Source organism: Leptodactylus fuscus, chromosome 5 (assembly GCF_031893055.1).
Source record: "Leptodactylus fuscus isolate aLepFus1 chromosome 5, aLepFus1.hap2, whole genome shotgun sequence".
NCBI lineage: Eukaryota > Metazoa > Chordata > Amphibia > Anura > Leptodactylidae > Leptodactylus > Leptodactylus fuscus.
The window spans coordinates 220,178,000-220,196,515 of NC_134269.1; the positions used below are offsets into that span (position 1 = coordinate 220,178,000).

Here is an 18,516-nt window from a genome sequence, read left to right on the forward strand (position 1 = left end):
GCAGGAGCGCAGCGGCTCCATCATCGCTCCCATTCTCACCGATATACCGACCAAAATGGAGCCGCCGACCTTCAACCGCACCAATAAGTTCACGGCCGGATTCCAGAACATCATAGACGCCTACGGGGTGGGGAACTATAGAGAGATGAACCCAAGTAAGATCTGGGGGAGGGGCCATAGAAAAGTAATGATCCCCCTGAACTGACACATCCTGACCAATCCTCTTCCCTTGTCTAGCCCCTTACACCATTGTCACCTTCCCCTTCCTCTTCGCGGTGATGTTTGGCGATTGCGGACACGGCGCCGTCATGTTGGGATTCGCGGCCTGGATGCTCCTGAACGAGAAAAAACTTCTGTCAGCCAAGACTGACAATGAGGTGAGAGGAGTCGCCGTGTGGCCCCCAGGGACCCCAAACCCTCAGTTAACACTTCTGTCTCCTCCAGATCTGGAACACGTTCTTCGGGGGGCGCTACCTCATCTTCCTCATGGGGATATTTTCCATCTACACCGGCTTCATCTACAATGATTGCTTCTCCAAGTCCATCAACATATTTGGGTCCTCCTGGAGGGTGCGCCCCATGTTCACCAATGGCTACTGGACGTACGTCTACCCCTCCCCCTCCCGCCACCTTTGTAGACGCAACAGGAATGTATCTAAACATAAGAGGAAGCATCTATAACTTCTTATGTTTGGATACATTGTAGATACTTCCCGCGATGTTTGGATACATTGCAGATACTTCTCGTCATGTTTGGATACATTGTAGATACTTCCTGTCATGTTTGGATACATTGTAGATACTTCCCGTCATGTTTGGATACATTGTAGATACTTCCCGTCATGTTTGGATACATTGTAGATATTTCCTGTTATGTTTGGATACATTGTAGATACTTCCTGTCATGTTTGGATAAATTGTAGATACTTCCTGTCATGTTTGGATACATTGTAGATACTTCCCGTCATGTTTGGATACATTGTAGATACTTCCCGTGATGTTTGGATACATTGTAGATACTTCCCGCGATGTTTGGATACATTGTAGATACTTCCTGTCATGTTTGGATACATTGTAGACACTTCCTGTGATGTTTGGATACATTGTAGACACTTCCTGTGATGTTTGGATACATTGTAGATACTTCCCGTGATGTTTGGATACATTGTAGATACTTCCCGTGATGTTTGGATACATTGTAGATACTTCCCGTTATGTTTGGATACATTGTAGATACTTCCTGTCATGTTTGGATACATTGTAGATACTTCCTGTCATGTTTGGATACATTGTAGATACTTCCTGTCATGTTTGGATACATTGTAGATACTTCCTGTTATGTTTGGATACATTGTAGATACTTCCCGTGATGTTTGGATACATTGTAGATACTTCCCCGCGATGTTTGGATACATTGTAGATACTTCCTGTCATGTTTGGATACATTGTAGATACTTCCTGTCATGTTTGGATACATTGTAGACACTTCCCGTGATGTTTGGATACATTGTAGATACTTCCCGTTCCGTTTGTTTCTTTCCTCCTAGTGACTCGTTACTACACGATGGGGTGACTCTGCAGCTTGACCCCAATGTCCCCGGTGTCTTCTCCGGTAACCCCTACCCCTTTGGGATTGATCCGGTGAGTTTATTTGCGTCTTTCTGGTGTTTTCAGTCTTGTAGGTCCGGAGGATTGTACCCCGATATTCTCTGTTCCCCCAGATCTGGAATATTGCCAAAAACAAGCTGACCTTCCTGAACTCCTACAAGATGAAGATGTCGGTGGTCATGGGGATCACTCAGATGGTGTTTGGGGTCCTGCTGGGCCTGCTGAACCACCTGTAGGTGATATTGGGGTGCGGAGGTTTGTAGATGCTGCCACCTCTGCTTCGCCCGCTCTCACCTCTCCGTGTTTCTTCTTGTTCTCCAGAAACTTCCGCCGCTACATTAACATCTTCCTGCAGTTTATCCCGGAGATGATCTTCATCTTGTGTCTCTTTGGGTATCTTCTGTGTATGATCATCTACAAGTGGTGCGTGTACAATGCCGGCAACTCCCAGGGGGCGCCGAGTATCCTCATCCACTTCATCAACATGTTCCTCTTCAACTACAGCGACCCGAGCAACGCTCCGCTCTATGCGCACCAGGTAACACACCGCTCTATACACACCAGGTAACACACCGCTCTATACACACCAGGTAACACACCGCCCTATACACACCAGGTAACACACCGCTCTATACACACGAGGTAACACACCGCTCTATACACACCAGGTAACACACCGCCCTATACACACCAGGTAACACACCGCTCTATACACACCAGGTAACACACCGCTCTATACACACCAGGTAACACACCGCTCTATACACACCAGGTAACGCACCGCTCTATACGCAACAGGTAACACACCGCTCTATACACACCAGGTAACACACCGCTCTATACACACCAGGTAACGCTCCGCTCTATGCGCACCAGGTAACACACCGCTCTATACACACCAGGTAACACACCGCTCTATACACACCAGGTAACACACCGCCCTATACACACCAGGTAACACACCGCTCTATACACACCAGGTAACACACCGCTCTATACACACCAGGTAACACACCGCTCTATACACACCAGGTAACACACCGCCCTATACACACCAGGTAACACACCGCCCTATACACACCAGGTAACACACCGCTCTATACACACCAGGTAACACACCGCTCTATACACACGAGGTAACACACCGCTCTATACACACCAGGTAACACACCGCTCTATACACACGAGGTAACACACCGCTCTATACACACCAGGTAACACACCGCTCTATACACACGAGGTAACACACCGCCCTATACACACCAGGTAACACACCGCTCTATACACACCAGGTAACACACCGCTCTATACACACCAGGTAACACACCGCTCTATACACACCAGGTAACGCTCCGCTCTATACACACCAGGTAACACACCGCTATATACACACCAGGTAACACACCGCTCTATACACACGAGGTAACACACCGCTCTATACACACGAGGTAACACACCGCTCTATACACACGAGGTAACACACCGCTCTATACACACCAGGTAACACACCGCTCTATACACACGAGGTAACACACCGCTCTATACACACCAGGTAACGCTCCGCTCTATACACACCAGGTAACACACCGCTATATACACACCAGGTAACACACCGCTCTATACACACGAGGTAACACACCGCTCTATACACACCAGGTAACACACCGCTCTATACACACCAGGTAACGCTCCGCTCTATACACACCAGGTAACACACCGCTCTATACACACCAGGTAACACACCGCTCTATACACACCAGGTAACGCTCCGCTCTATACACACCAGGTAACACACCGCTCTATACACACCAGGTAATGCTCCGCTCTATACACACCAGGTAACACACCGCTCTATACACACCAGGTAACACACCGCTCTATGCGCACCAGGTAACACACCGCTCTATACACACCAGGTAACACACCGCTCTATACACACCAGGTAACACACCGCTCTATACACACCAGGTAACACACCGCTCTATACACACCAGGTAACACACCGCTCTATACACACCAGGTAACACACCGCTCTATACACACCAGGTAACGCTCCGCTCTATACACACCAGGTAACACACCGCTCTATACACACCAGGTAATGCTCCGCTCTATACACACCAGGTAACACACCGCTCTATACACACCAGGTAACGCTCCGCTCTATACACACCAGGTAACGCTCCGCTCTATACACACCAGGTAACACACCGCTCTATACACACCAGGTAACACACCGCTCTATACACACCAGGTAACACACCGCTCTATACACACCAGGTAACACACCGCTCTATACACACCAGGTAACACACCGCTCTATACACACCAGGTAACACACCGCTCTATACACACCAGGTAACACACCGCTCTATACACACCAGGTAACGCTCCGCTCTATACACACCAGGTAACACACCGCTCTATACACACCAGGTAACACTCTGTATATAAGATCTGATCTTTCGTCTCCATGATTACAGAAAGAAGTGCAGAGCTTCCTGGTGATCTTCGCGCTCATCGCCGTGCCTTGGATGCTTCTGATCAAACCCTTCGTCCTGCGCGCCAGACACCTCAAGCAGCAGCGCATGGTGAGCGGGGGCCGGCCCTTATTATGGGGAGGGGCTTCCAAAGCCATATAGTAGTGAAGACTGAAGTGGCTGATAACAGAAATCAGTAGCTAGCATTCACCCGCTTCTTGTGCCTTCACAGCTGCACTCGACATCCGCACCCGAGGAACATCTAGAGATCGCAGACGTGGAGAATGCGCAGTCAAATCACTCCAAAAAGGAGGGGAAAAAGGAGGAGCATGGAGACCACGGAGGACACGACGACCATGGAGGACACGGTGGGGAGGTGAGAATATCTGCTCCGCGGGGGCGGGGCTACAGATTATACAATGTAAAGGAAACTATAATAAACCACACCTTAGATATTCAAACCACACCCCCAAATCTATCTATGCCAGGGCTCCATCTACAAACTAACATCCTGGCAGACAGGTGGCAGTAGAGCTGTAGTACTCTAATCCTGGCAGACAGGTGGCAGTAGAGCTGTAGAACTATAATAATGGCAGACAGGTGGCAGTAGAGCTGTAGAACTATAATAATGGCAGACAGGTGGCTGTAGAGCTGTAGAACTATAATAATGGCAGACAGGTGGCAGTAGAGCCATAGTACTCTAATCCTGGCAGACAGATGGCAGTAGAGCTGTAGAACTATAATAATGGCAGACAGGTGGCAGTAGAGCTGTAGTACTCTAATCCTGGAAGACAGGTGGCAGTAGAGCTGTAGTACTATAATAATGGCAGACAGGTGGCAGTAGAGCTGTAGTACTATAGTCCTGGCAGACAGGTGGCTGTAGAGCTGTAGAACTATAATAATGGCAGACAGGTGGCAGTAGAGCTGTAGTACTCTAGTCCTGGCAGACAGGTGGCAGTAGAGCTGTAGTACTCTCGTCCTGGCAGACAGGTGGCAGTAGAGCTGTAGAACTATAATAATGGCAGACAGGTGGCAGTAGAGCCGTAGTACTATAGTAATGGCAGACAGGTGGCAGTAGAGCTGTAGTACTATAGTCCTGGCAGACAGGTGGCAGTAGAGCCGTAGTACTATAGTAATGGCAGACAGGTGGCAGTAGAGCTGTAGTACTATAGTCCTGGCAGACAGGTGGCAGTAGAGCCGTAGTACTATAGTAATGGCAGACAGGTGGCAGTAGAGCCGTAGTACTATAGTAATGGCAGACAGGTGGCAGTAGAGCCGTAGTACTATAATAATGGCAGACAGGTGGCAGTAGAGCTGTAGTACTATAGTAATGGTAGACAGGTGGCAGTAGAGCTGTAGAACTATAATAATGGCAGACAGGTGGCAGTAGAGCTGTAGAACTATAGTAATGGTAGACAGGTGGCAGTCGAGCTGTAGTACTATAGTCCTGGCAGACAGGTGGCAGTAGAGCTGTAGTAGTATAGTAATGGTAGACAGGTGGCAGTAGAGCTGTAGAACTATAATAATGGCAGACAGGTGGCAGTAGAGCTGTAGTACTATAGTAATGGCAGACAGGTGGCAGTAGAGCTGTAGTACTATAGTAATGGTAGACAGATGGCAGTAGAGCTGTAGAACTATAATAATGGCAGACAGGTGGCAGTAGAGCTGTAGAACTATAGTAATGGTAGACAGGTGGCAGTAGAGCTGTAGAACTATAATAATGGCAGACAGGTGGCAGTAGAGCTGTAGTACTATAGTCATGGTAGAAAGGTGGCAGTAGAGCTGTAGTACTATAATCCTGGCAGACAGGTGGCAGTAGAGCTGTAGTAGTATAGTAATGGTAGACAGATGGCAGTAGAGCTGTAGAACTATAATAATGGCAGACAGGTGGCAGTAGAGCTGTAGTACTATAGTCCTGGCAGACAGGTGGCAGTAGAGCTGTAGAACTATAATAATGGCAGACAGGTGGCAGTAGAGCTGTAGTACTATAGTCCTGGCAGACAGGTGGCAGTAGAGCCGTAGTACTATAGTAATGGCAGACAGGTGGCAGTAGAGCTGTAGAACTATAGTAATGGCAGACAGGTGGCAGTAGAGCTGTAGTACTATAGTAATGGCAGACAGGTGGCAGTAGAGCTGTAGTACTATAGTAATGGTAGACAGATGGCAGTAGAGCTGTAGAACTATAATAATGGCAGACAGGTGGCAGTAGAGCTGTAGAACTATAGTAATGGTAGACAGGTGGCAGTAGAGCTGTAGAACTATAGTAATGGTAGACAGGTGGCAGTAGAGCCGTAGTACTATAGTTCTGGCAGACAGGTGGCAGTAGAGCTGTAGAACTATAGTAATGGTAGACAGGTGGCAGTAGAGCTGTAGTACTATAGTCCTGGCAGACAGGTGGCAGTAGAGCTGTAGTACTATAGTCCTGGCAGACAGGTGGCAGTAGAGCTGTAGTACTATAGTAATGGTAGACAGATGGCAGTAGAGCTGTAGAACTATAATAATGGCAGACAGGTGGCAGTAGAGCTGTAGTACTATAGTAATGGTAGACAGGTGGCAGTAGAGCTGTAGAACTATAATAATGGCAGACAGGTGGCAGTAGAGCTGTAGTAGTATAGTAATGGTAGACAGGTGGCAGTAGAGCTGTAGTACTATAGTAATGGTAGACAGGTGGCAGTAGAGCCGTAGTACTATAGTAATGGTAGACAGGTGGCAGTAGAGCTGTAGTACTATAGTAATGGTAGACAGGTGGCAGTAGAGCTGTAGTACTATAGTCCTGGCAGACAGGTGGCAGTAGAGCTGTAGTACTATAGTCATGGTAGACAGATGGCAGTAGAGCTGTAGTACTATAGTCATGGTAGAAAGGTGGCAGTAGAGCTGTAGTACTATAGTCCTGGCAGACAGGTGGCAGTAGAGCTGTAGTACTATAGTCCTGGCAGACAGGTGGCAGTAGAGCTGTAGTACTATAGTCCTGGCAGACAGGTGGCAGTAGAGCTGTAGTACTATAGTCCTGGCAGACAGGTGGCAGTAGAGCTGTAGTACTATAGTAATGGTAGACAGGTGGCAGTAGAGCTGTAGTACTATAGTCCTGGCAGACAGGTGGCAGTAGAGCTGTAGTACTATAGTCATGGTAGAAAGGTGGCAGTAGAGCTGTAGTACTCTCGTCCTGGCAGACAGGTGGCAGTAGAGCTGTAGTACTATAGTCATGGTAGAAAGGTGGCAGTAGAGCTGTAGTACTCTCGTCCTGGCAGACAGGTGGCAGTAGAGCTGTAGTACTCTCGTCCTGGCAGACAGGTGGCAGTAGAGCTGTAGTACTATAGTCCTGGCAGACAGGTGGCAGTAGAGCTGTAGTACTATAGTAATGGCAGCAGGGGCGTAACTACCGTGGTAGCAGCAGTAGCAGCTGCCACAGGGCCCGGGCCATTAGGGGGCCCGGTGACAGCCACTACCGCTGCGTTTGGTTTTTTTTTTGTTTTTTTTTTAAATAGTCCGTTACGGGCCCCATTCACTTGCTGATCCTGGCTGGGCCGGGATCGGCAAGTGACACCGCGGGCTCCACAAACACTATCATTATACTCGGGGGTCTTTGCAGACCCCCGAGTATAATGATCAGCGCAGTGGCATAACTACCACCATAGCAGCAGAGGCAGCTGCCACAGGGCCCGGGACATCAGGGGCCCGGGACATCAGGGGCCCGGCGACAGCTACCTCTGCTACCCCCGCTCTTATCGCAGACAAACTGTTTTAACTGCGATAAGAGCAGGGGAAAGCTGGAAGGACCTTGTGTGACGTCATCTGTCACATGACTGGGTGGGCGTGTCTATAGCCCGTACAGTCCTGGAAAGAGAAGGAGAGATCTGCTGCGAGGTAATGAAGGGCAGGGGAAGGGAGATGCAGGATGGAGAGTGTCTGTCTGTGTGTAAGTGTGTGTGAGTGTGTATGTGTGTGTGGTGTGGAGAAACAGTAACCTAGGGGCAGAGATGGAGGAGAGGACATGAAAATGTGGGTAGAGATGAGGGGTGCATGAAACTGGGGGCAGATGGAGGGAGGGTATGAAATGTCATGTGACATCAGTGTGTTATTAAAGATGGCGAACACAACCAAAGACTGCAGCGGAGCCATAATCCCGTGTGCCACAATGGGGTATAATACTGTGTGCAGGGGCCACTATGGGACATAATAGAGCGTGCAGGGGGGGGGGGGGGGGGGTTCGGTCGGTCGAGGTCTTCGGTGTCGGTCAGGAAGGGGGGGGGGGGCCATGTCAAAAGTTCGCCACGGGGCCCCGCCATTCCTTGTTACGCCACTGAATGGCAGACAGGTGGCAGTAGAGCTGTAGTACTCTAATCCTGGCAGACAGGTGGCAGTAGAGCTGTAGTACTCTAATCCTGGCAGACAGGTGGCAGTAGAGCTGTAGTACTCTAATCCTGGCAGACAGGTGGCAGTAGAGCTGTAGTACTCTAATCCTGGCAGACAGGTGGCAGTAGAGCCGTAGTACTATAGTAATGGCAGACAGTTGGCAGTAGAGCTGTAGAACTATAGTAATGGTAGACAGGTGGCAGTAGAGCTGTAGAACTATAGTAATGGTAGACAGGTGGCAGTAGAGCTGTAGTACTATAGTTCTGGCAGACAGGTGGCAGTAGAGCTGTAGAACTATAGTAATGGTAGACAGGTGGCAGTAGAGCTGTAGTACTATAGTCCTGGCAGACAGGTGGCAGTAGAGCTGTAGTACTATAGTAATGGTAGACAGGTGGCAGTAGAGCTGTAGTACTATAGTAATGGTAGACAGGTGGCAGTAGAGCTGTAGAACTATAATAATGGCAGACAGGTGGCAGTAGAGCTGTAGTACTATAGTAATGGTAGACAGGTGGCAGTAGAGCTGTAGTACTATAGTAATGGTAGACAGGTGGCAGTAGAGCTGTAGAACTATAATAATGGCAGACAGGTGGCAGTAGAGCTGTAGTACTATAGTAATGGTAGACAGGTGGCAGTAGAGCTGTAGTACTATAGTCCTGGCAGACAGGTGGCAGTAGAGCTGTAGTACTATAGTAATGGTAGACAGGTGGCAGTAGAGCTGTAGAACTATAATAATGGCAGACAGGTGGCAGTAGAGCTGTAGAACTATAATAATGGCAGACAGGTGGCAGTAGAGCTGTAGTACTCTAATCCTGGCAGACAGGTGGCAGTAGAGCTGTAGTATTCTAATCCTGGCAGACAGGTGGCTGTAGAGCTGTAGAACTATAATAATGGCAGACAGGTGGCAGTAGAGCCACAGTACTCTAATCCTGGCAGACAGGTGGCAGTAGAGCTGTAGAACTATAATAATGGCAGACAGGTGGCAGTAGAGCTGTAGTACTCTAATCCTGGCAGACAGGTGGCAGTAGAGCTGTAGTACTATAATAATGGCAGACAGGTGGCAGTAGAGCTGTAGTACTCTAGTCCTGGCAGACAGGTGGCAGTAGAGCTGTAGTACTATAGTCCTGGCAGACAGGTGGCAGTAGAGCTGTAGTACTATAGTCCTGGCAGACAGGTGGCAGTAGAGCTGTAGAACTATAATAATGGCAGACAGGTGGCAGTAGAACTGTAGTACTCTAGTCTTGGCAGACAGGTGGCAGTAGAGCTGTAGTACTATAGTCCTGGCAGACAGGTGGCAGTAGAGCTGTAGTACTATAGTAATGGCAGACAGGTGGCAGTAGAGCCGTAGTACTATAATAATGGCAGACAGGTGGCAGTAGACCTGTAGAACTATAGTAATGGTAGACAGGTGGCAGTAGAGCTGTAGTACTATAGTAATGGTAGACAGGTGGCAGTAGAGCTGTAGAACTATAATAATGGCAGACAGGTGGCAGTAGAGCTGTAGAACTATAGTAATGGTAGACAGGTGGCAGTAGAGCTGTAGAACTATAGTAATGGTAGACAGGTGGCAGTAGAGCCGTAGTACTATAGTTCTGGCAGACAGGTGGCAGTAGAGCTGTAGAACTATAGTAATGGTAGACAGGTGGCAGTAGAGCTGTAGTACTATAGTCCTGGCAGACAGGTGGCAGTAGAGCTGTAGTACTATAGTCCTGGCAGACAGGTGGCAGTAGAGCTGTAGTACTATAGTAATGGTAGACAGATGGCAGTAGAGCTGTAGTACTATAGTAATGGTAGACAGGTGGCAGTAGAGCTGTAGAACTATAATAATGGCAGACAGGTGGCAGTAGAGCTGTAGTAGTATAGTAATGGTAGACAGGTGGCAGTAGAGCTGTAGTACTATAGTAATGGTAGACAGGTGGCAGTAGAGCCGTAGTACTATAGTAATGGTAGACAGGTGGCAGTAGAGCTGTAGTACTATAGTAATGGTAGACAGGTGGCAGTAGAGCTGTAGTACTATAGTCCTGGCAGACAGGTGGCAGTAGAGCTGTAGTACTATAGTCATGGTAGACAGATGGCAGTAGAGCTGTAGTACTATAGTCATGGTAGAAAGGTGGCAGTAGAGCTGTAGTACTATAGTCCTGGCAGACAGGTGGCAGTAGAGCTGTAGTACTATAGTCCTGGCAGACAGGTGGCAGTAGAGCTGTAGTACTATAGTCCTGGCAGACAGGTGGCAGTAGAGCTGTAGTACTATAGTCCTGGCAGACAGGTGGCAGTAGAGCTGTAGTACTATAGTAATGGTAGACAGGTGGCAGTAGAGCTGTAGTACTATAGTCCTGGCAGACAGGTGGCAGTAGAGCTGTAGTACTATAGTCATGGTAGAAAGGTGGCAGTAGAGCTGTAGTACTCTCGTCCTGGCAGACAGGTGGCAGTAGAGCTGTAGTACTATAGTCATGGTAGAAAGGTGGCAGTAGAGCTGTAGTACTCTCGTCCTGGCAGACAGGTGGCAGTAGAGCTGTAGTACTATAGTCCTGGCAGACAGGTGGCAGTAGAGCTGTAGTACTATAGTAATGGCAGCAGGGGCGTAACTACCGTGGTAGCAGCAGTAGCAGCTGCCACAGGGCCCGGGCCATTAGGGGGCCCGGTGACAGCCACTACCGCTGCGTTTGGGTTTTTTTTTTTAAATAGTCCGTTACGGGCCCCATTCACTTGCTGATCCTGGCTGGGCCGGGATCGGCAAGTGACACCGCGGGCTCCACAAACACTATCATTATACTCGGGGGTCTTTGCAGACCCCCGAGTATAATGATCAGCGCAGTGGCATAACTACCACCATAGCAGCAGAGGCAGCTGCCACAGGGCCCGGGACATCAGGGGCCCGGGACATCAGGGGCCCGGCGACAGCTACCTCTGCTACCCCCGCTCTTATCGCAGACAAACTGTTTTAACTGCGATAAGAGCAGGGGAAAGCTGGAAGGACCTTGTGTGACGTCATCTGTCACATGACTGGGTGGGCGTGTCTATAGCCCGTACAGTCCTGGAAAGAGAAGGAGAGATCTGCTGCGAGGTAATGAAGGGGAGGGGGAAGGGAGATGCAGGATGGAGAGTGTCTGTCTGTGTGTAAGTGTGTGTGAGTGTGTATGTGTGTGTGGTGTGGAGAAACAGTAACCTAGGGGCAGAGATGGAGGAGAGGACATGAAAATGTGGGTAGAGATGAGGGGTGCATGAAACTGGGGGCAGATGGAGGGAGGGTATGAAATGTCATGTGACATCAGTGTGTTATTAAAGATGGCGAACACAACCAAAGACTGCAGCGGAGCCAGAGACAGGTAAGTAACTTTTTTTTTATGTCTGTATCTCCCCTCGGTCTCCGATTATTATACTCTGGGGTCTGAAAATACCCCAGAGTATAGTAATTGTTTATGGGTGTTCATTATCGGGCATAATCCCGTGTGCCACAATGGGGTATAATACTGTGTGCAGGGGCCACTATGGGACATAATAGAGCGTGCAGGGGGGGGGTTCGGTCGGTCGAGGTCTTCGGTGTCGGTCAGGAAGGGGGGGGGGGGGCCATGTCAAAAGTTCGCCACGGGGCCCCGCCATTCCTTGTTACGCCACTGAATGGCAGACAGGTGGCAGTAGAGCTGTAGTACTCTAATCCTGGCAGACAGGTGGCAGTAGAGCTGTAGTACTCTAATCCTGGCAGACAGGTGGCAGTAGAGCTGTAGTACTCTAATCCTGGCAGACAGGTGGCAGTAGAGCTGTAGTACTCTAATCCTGGCAGACAGGTGGCAGTAGAGCCGTAGTACTATAGTAATGGCAGACAGTTGGCAGTAGAGCTGTAGAACTATAGTAATGGTAGACAGGTGGCAGTAGAGCTGTAGAACTATAGTAATGGTAGACAGGTGGCAGTAGAGCTGTAGTACTATAGTTCTGGCAGACAGGTGGCAGTAGAGCTGTAGAACTATAGTAATGGTAGACAGGTGGCAGTAGAGCTGTAGTACTATAGTCCTGGCAGACAGGTGGCAGTAGAGCTGTAGTACTATAGTAATGGTAGACAGGTGGCAGTAGAGCTGTAGTACTATAGTAATGGTAGACAGGTGGCAGTAGAGCTGTAGAACTATAATAATGGCAGACAGGTGGCAGTAGAGCTGTAGTACTATAGTAATGGTAGACAGGTGGCAGTAGAGCTGTAGTACTATAGTAATGGTAGACAGGTGGCAGTAGAGCTGTAGAACTATAATAATGGCAGACAGGTGGCAGTAGAGCTGTAGTACTATAGTAATGGTAGACAGGTGGCAGTAGAGCTGTAGTACTATAGTCCTGGCAGACAGGTGGCAGTAGAGCTGTAGTACTATAGTAATGGTAGACAGGTGGCAGTAGAGCTGTAGAACTATAATAATGGCAGACAGGTGGCAGTAGAGCTGTAGAACTATAATAATGGCAGACAGGTGGCAGTAGAGCTGTAGTACTCTAATCCTGGCAGACAGGTGGCAGTAGAGCTGTAGTATTCTAATCCTGGCAGACAGGTGGCTGTAGAGCTGTAGAACTATAATAATGGCAGACAGGTGGCAGTAGAGCCACAGTACTCTAATCCTGGCAGACAGGTGGCAGTAGAGCTGTAGAACTATAATAATGGCAGACAGGTGGCAGTAGAGCTGTAGTACTCTAATCCTGGCAGACAGGTGGCAGTAGAGCTGTAGTACTATAATAATGGCAGACAGGTGGCAGTAGAGCTGTAGTACTCTAGTCCTGGCAGACAGGTGGCAGTAGAGCTGTAGTACTCTAATCCTGGCAGACAGGTGGCTGTAGAGCTGGAGAACTATAATAATGGCAGACAGGTGGCAGTAGAGCTGTAGTACTCTAGTCCTGGCAGACAGGTGGCAGTAGAGCTGTAGAACTATAATAATGGCAGACAGGTGGCAGTAGAACTGTAGTACTCTAGTCTTGGCAGACAGGTGGCAGTAGAGCTGTAGTACTATAGTCCTGGCAGACAGGTGGCAGTAGAGCTGTAGTACTATAGTAATGGCAGACAGGTGGCAGTAGAGCCGTAGTACTATAATAATGGCAGACAGGTGGCAGTAGACCTGTAGAACTATAGTCCTGGCAGACAGGTGGCAGTAGAGCTGTAGAACTATAATAATGGCAGACAGGTGGCAGTAGAGCTGTAGTACTCTAATCCTGGCAGACAGGTGGCAGTAGAGCTGTAGTATTCTAATCCTGGCAGACAGGTGGCTGTAGAGCTGTAGAACTATAATAATGGCAGACAGGTGGCAGTAGAGCCACAGTACTCTAATCCTGGCAGACAGGTGGCAGTAGAGCTGTAGAACTATAATAATGGCAGACAGGTGGCAGTAGAGCTGTAGTACTCTAATCCTGGCAGACAGGTGGCAGTAGAGCTGTAGTACTATAATAATGGCAGACAGGTGGCAGTAGAGCTGTAGTACTCTAGTCCTGGCAGACAGGTGGCAGTAGAGCTGTAGTACTCTAATCCTGGCAGATAGGTGGCTGTAGAGCTGTAGAACTATAATAATGGCAGACAGGTGGCAGTAGAGCTGTAGTACTCTAGTCCTGGCAGACAGGTGGCAGTAGAGCTGTAGAACTATAATAATGGCAGACAGGTGGCAGTAGAACTGTAGTACTCTAGTCTTGGCAGACAGGTGGCAGTAGAGCTGTAGTACTATAGTCCTGGCAGACAGGTGGCAGTAGAGCTGTAGTACTATAGTAATGGCAGACAGGTGGCAGTAGAGCCGTAGTACTATAATAATGGCAGACAGGTGGCAGTAGACCTGTAGAACTATAGTCCTGGCAGACAGGTGGCAGTAGAGCTGTAGTACTATAGTAATGGTAGACAGGTGGCAGTAGAGCTGTAGAACTATAATAATGGCAGACAGGTGGCAGTAGAGCTGTAGAACTATAGTAATGGTAGACAGGTGGCAGTAGAGCTGTAGAACTATAATAATGGCAGACAGGTGGCAGTAGAGCTGTAGTACTATAGTAATGGTAGACAGGTGGCAGTAGAGCTGTAGAACTATAAAAATGGCAGACAGGTGGCAGTAGAGCTGTAGTACTATAGTAATAGTAGACAGGTGGCAGTAGAGCTGTAGAACTATAATAATGGCAGACAGGTGGCAGTAGAGCTGTAGAACTATAGTAATGGCAGACAGGTGGCAGTAGAGCTGTAGTACTATAGTCCTGGCAGACAGGTGGCAGTAGAGCTGTAGTACTATAGTAATGGTAGACATGTGGCAGTAGAGCTGTAGTACTCTAATCCTGGCAGACAGGTGGCAGTAGAGCTGTAGTACTCTAATCCTGGCAGACAGGTGGCAGTAGAGCTGTAGTACTCTAATCCTGGCAGACAGGTGGCAGTAGAGCCGTAGTACTATAGTAATGGCAGACAGGTGGCAGTAGAGCTGTAGAACTATAGTAATGGTAGACAGGTGGCAGTAGAGCTGTAGTACTATAGTTCTGGCAGACAGGTGGCAGTAGAGCTGTAGAACTATAATAATGGCAGACAGGTGGCAGTAGAGCTGTAGTACTCTAATCCTGGCAGACAGGTGGCAGTAGAGCTGTAGTACTATAATAATGGCAGACAGGTGGCAGTAGAGCTGTAGTACTCTAGTCCTGGCAGACAGGTGGCAGTAGAGCTGTAGTACTCTAATCCTGGCAGATAGGTGGCTGTAGAGCTGTAGAACTATAATAATGGCAGACAGGTGGCAGTAGAGCTGTAGTACTCTAGTCCTGGCAGACAGGTGGCAGTAGAGCTGTAGAACTATAATAATGGCAGACAGGTGGCAGTAGAACTGTAGTACTCTAGTCTTGGCAGACAGGTGGCAGTAGAGCTGTAGTACTATAGTCCTGGCAGACAGGTGGCAGTAGAGCTGTAGTACTATAGTAATGGCAGACAGGTGGCAGTAGAGCCGTAGTACTATAATAATGGCAGACAGGTGGCAGTAGACCTGTAGAACTATAGTCCTGGCAGACAGGTGGCAGTAGAGCTGTAGTACTATAGTAATGGTAGACAGGTGGCAGTAGAGCTGTAGAACTATAATAATGGCAGACAGGTGGCAGTAGAGCTGTAGAACTATAGTAATGGTAGACAGGTGGCAGTAGAGCTGTAGAACTATAATAATGGCAGACAGGTGGCAGTAGAGCTGTAGTACTATAGTAATGGTAGACAGGTGGCAGTAGAGCTGTAGAACTATAAAAATGGCAGACAGGTGGCAGTAGAGCTGTAGTACTATAGTAATAGTAGACAGGTGGCAGTAGAGCTGTAGAACTATAATAATGGCAGACAGGTGGCAGTAGAGCTGTAGAACTATAGTAATGGCAGACAGGTGGCAGTAGAGCTGTAGTACTATAGTCCTGGCAGACAGGTGGCAGTAGAGCTGTAGTACTATAGTAATGGTAGACATGTGGCAGTAGAGCTGTAGTACTCTAATCCTGGCAGACAGGTGGCAGTAGAGCTGTAGTACTCTAATCCTGGCAGACAGGTGGCAGTAGAGCTGTAGTACTCTAATCCTGGCAGACAGGTGGCAGTAGAGCCGTAGTACTATAGTAATGGCAGACAGGTGGCAGTAGAGCTGTAGAACTATAGTAATGGTAGACAGGTGGCAGTAGAGCTGTAGTACTATAGTTCTGGCAGACAGGTGGCAGTAGAGCTGTAGTACTATAGTCCTGGCAGACAGGTGGCAGTAGAGCTGTAGTACTATAGTAATGGTAGACAGGTGGCAGTAGAGCTGTAGTACTATAATAATGGCAGACAGGTGGCAGTAGAGCTGTAGTACTATAGTAATGGTAGACAGGTGGCAGTAGAGCTGTAGAACTATAATAATGGCAGACAGCTGGCAGTAGAGCTGTAGAACTATAGTAATGGTAGACAGGTGGCAGTAGAGCTGTAGTACTATAGTCCTGGCAGACAGGTGGCAGTAGAGCTGTAGTACTATAGTAATGGTAGATAGGTGGCAGTAGAGCTGTAGAACTATAATAATGGCAGACAGGTGGCAGTAGAGCTGTAGAACTATAATAATGGCAGACAGGTGGCAGTAGAGCTGTAGTACTATAGTAATGGTAGACAGGTGGCAGTAGAGCTGTAGAACTATAATAATGGCAGACAGGTGGCAGTAGAGCTGTAGAACTATAGTAATGGTAGACAGGTGGCAGTAGAGCTGTAGTACTATAGTCCTGGCAGACAGGTGGCAGTAGAGCTGTAGTACTATAGTAATGGTAGACAGGTGGCAGTAGAGCTGTAGAACTATAATAATGGCAGACAGGTGGCAGTAGAGCTGTAGAACTATAATAATGGCAGACAGGTGGCAGTAGAGCTGTAGAACTATAGTAATGGTAGACAGGTGGCAGTAGAGCTGTAGTACTATAGTCCTGGCAGACAGGTGGCAGTAGAGCTGTAGTACTATAGTAATGGTAGACAGGTGGCAGTAGAGCTGTAGTACTATAGTCCTGGCAGACAGGTGGCAGTAGAGCTGTAGAACTATAGTAATGGTAGACAGGTGGCAGTAGAGCTGTAGTACTATAGTCCTGGCAGAAAGGTGGCAGTAGAGCTGTAGTACTATAGTCATGGTAGACAGGTGGCAGTAGAGCTGTAGTACTCTCGTCCTGGCAGACAGGTGGCAGTAGAGCTGTAGTACTATAGTCCTGGCAGACAGGTGGCAGTAGAACTGTAGTACTATAGTAATGGCAGACAGGTGGCAGTAGAGCTGTAGTACTCTAATCCTGGCAGACAGGTGGCAGTAGAGCTGTAGTACTCTAATCCTGGCAGACAGGTGGCAGTAGAGCTGTAGTACTATAATAATGGCAGACAGGTGGCAGTAGAGCTGTAGAACTGTAGTAATGGTAGACAGGTGGCAGTAGAGCTGTAGTACTATAGTCCTGGCAGACAGGTGGCAGTAGAGCCGTAGTACTATAGTAATGGCAGACAGGTGGCAGTAGAGCTGTAGAACTATAGTAATGGTAGACAGGTGGCAGTAGAGCTGTAATACTATAGTTCTGGCAGACAGGTGGCAGTAGAGCTGTAGAACTATAGTAATGGTAGACAGGTGGCAGTAGAGCTGTAGTACTATAGTAATAGTAGACAGGTGGCAGTAGAGCTGTAGAACTATAGTAATGGTAGACAGGTGGCAGTAGAGCTGTAGTACTATAGTAATAGTAGACAGGTGGCAGTAGAGCTGTAGAACTATAATAATGGCAGACAGGTGGCAGTAGAGCTGTAGAACTATAATAATGGCAGACAGGTGACAGTAGAGCTGTAGTACTATAGTAATAGTAGACAGGTGGCAGTAGAGCTGTAGAACTATAATAATGGCAGACAGGTGGCAGTAGAGCTGTAGAACTATAGTAATGGCAGACAGGTGGCAGTAGAGCTGTAGTACTATAGTAATGGTAGACAGGTGGCAGTAGAGCTGTAGAACTATAATAATGGCAGACAGGTGGCAGTAGAGCTGTAGTACTATAGTAATAGTAGACAGGTGGCAGTAGAGCTGTAGAACTATAATAATGGCAGACAGGTGGCAGTAGAGCTGTAGAACTATAGTAATGGCAGACAGGTGGCAGTAGAGCTGTAGTACTATAGTCCTGGCAGACAGGTGGCAGTAGAGCTGTAGTACTATAGTAATGGTAGACATGTGGCAGTAGAGCTGTAGTACTCTAATCCTGGCAGACAGGTGGCAGTAGAGCTGTAGTACTCTAATCCTGGCAGACAGGTGGCAGTAGAGCTGTAGTACTCTAATCCTGGCAGACAGGTGGCAGTAGAGCCGTAGTACTATAGTAATGGCGGACAGGTGGCAGTAGAGCTGTAGAACTATAGTAATGGTAGACAGGTGGCAGTAGAGCTGTAGTACTATAGTTCTGGCAGACAGGTGGCAGTAGAGCTGTAGAACTATAGTAATGGTAGACAGGTGGCAGTAGAGCTGTAGTACTATAGTAATGGTAGACAGGTGGCAGTAGAGCTGTAGTACTATAATAATGGCAGACAGGTGGCAGTAGAGCTGTAGTACTATAGTAATGGTAGACAGGTGGCAGTAGAGCTGTAGAACTATAATAATGGCAGACAGGTGGCAGTAGAGCT

The 18,516-nt window shown here is 48.2% G+C and overlaps 1 protein-coding gene across 1 annotated transcript in view; it reads left to right on the top strand.

Moving 5' to 3' along the window:
• The window catches only part of ATP6V0A4 (ATPase H+ transporting V0 subunit a4), a 28,068-nt gene that overhangs the window by 6,354 nt on the left and 3,198 nt on the right, over nt 1–18,516 (top strand). Inside the window, exons 10-17 of the mRNA XM_075276500.1 lie at nt 5–155; nt 238–377; nt 445–602; nt 1,548–1,641; nt 1,722–1,840; nt 1,930–2,146; nt 4,092–4,199; nt 4,321–4,464. Coding sequence (XP_075132601.1) covers nt 5–155; nt 238–377; nt 445–602; nt 1,548–1,641; nt 1,722–1,840; nt 1,930–2,146; nt 4,092–4,199; nt 4,321–4,464 — 1,131 coding nt within the window. The remainder of the gene's footprint in view (nt 1–4; nt 156–237; nt 378–444; nt 603–1,547; nt 1,642–1,721; nt 1,841–1,929; nt 2,147–4,091; nt 4,200–4,320; nt 4,465–18,516) is intronic.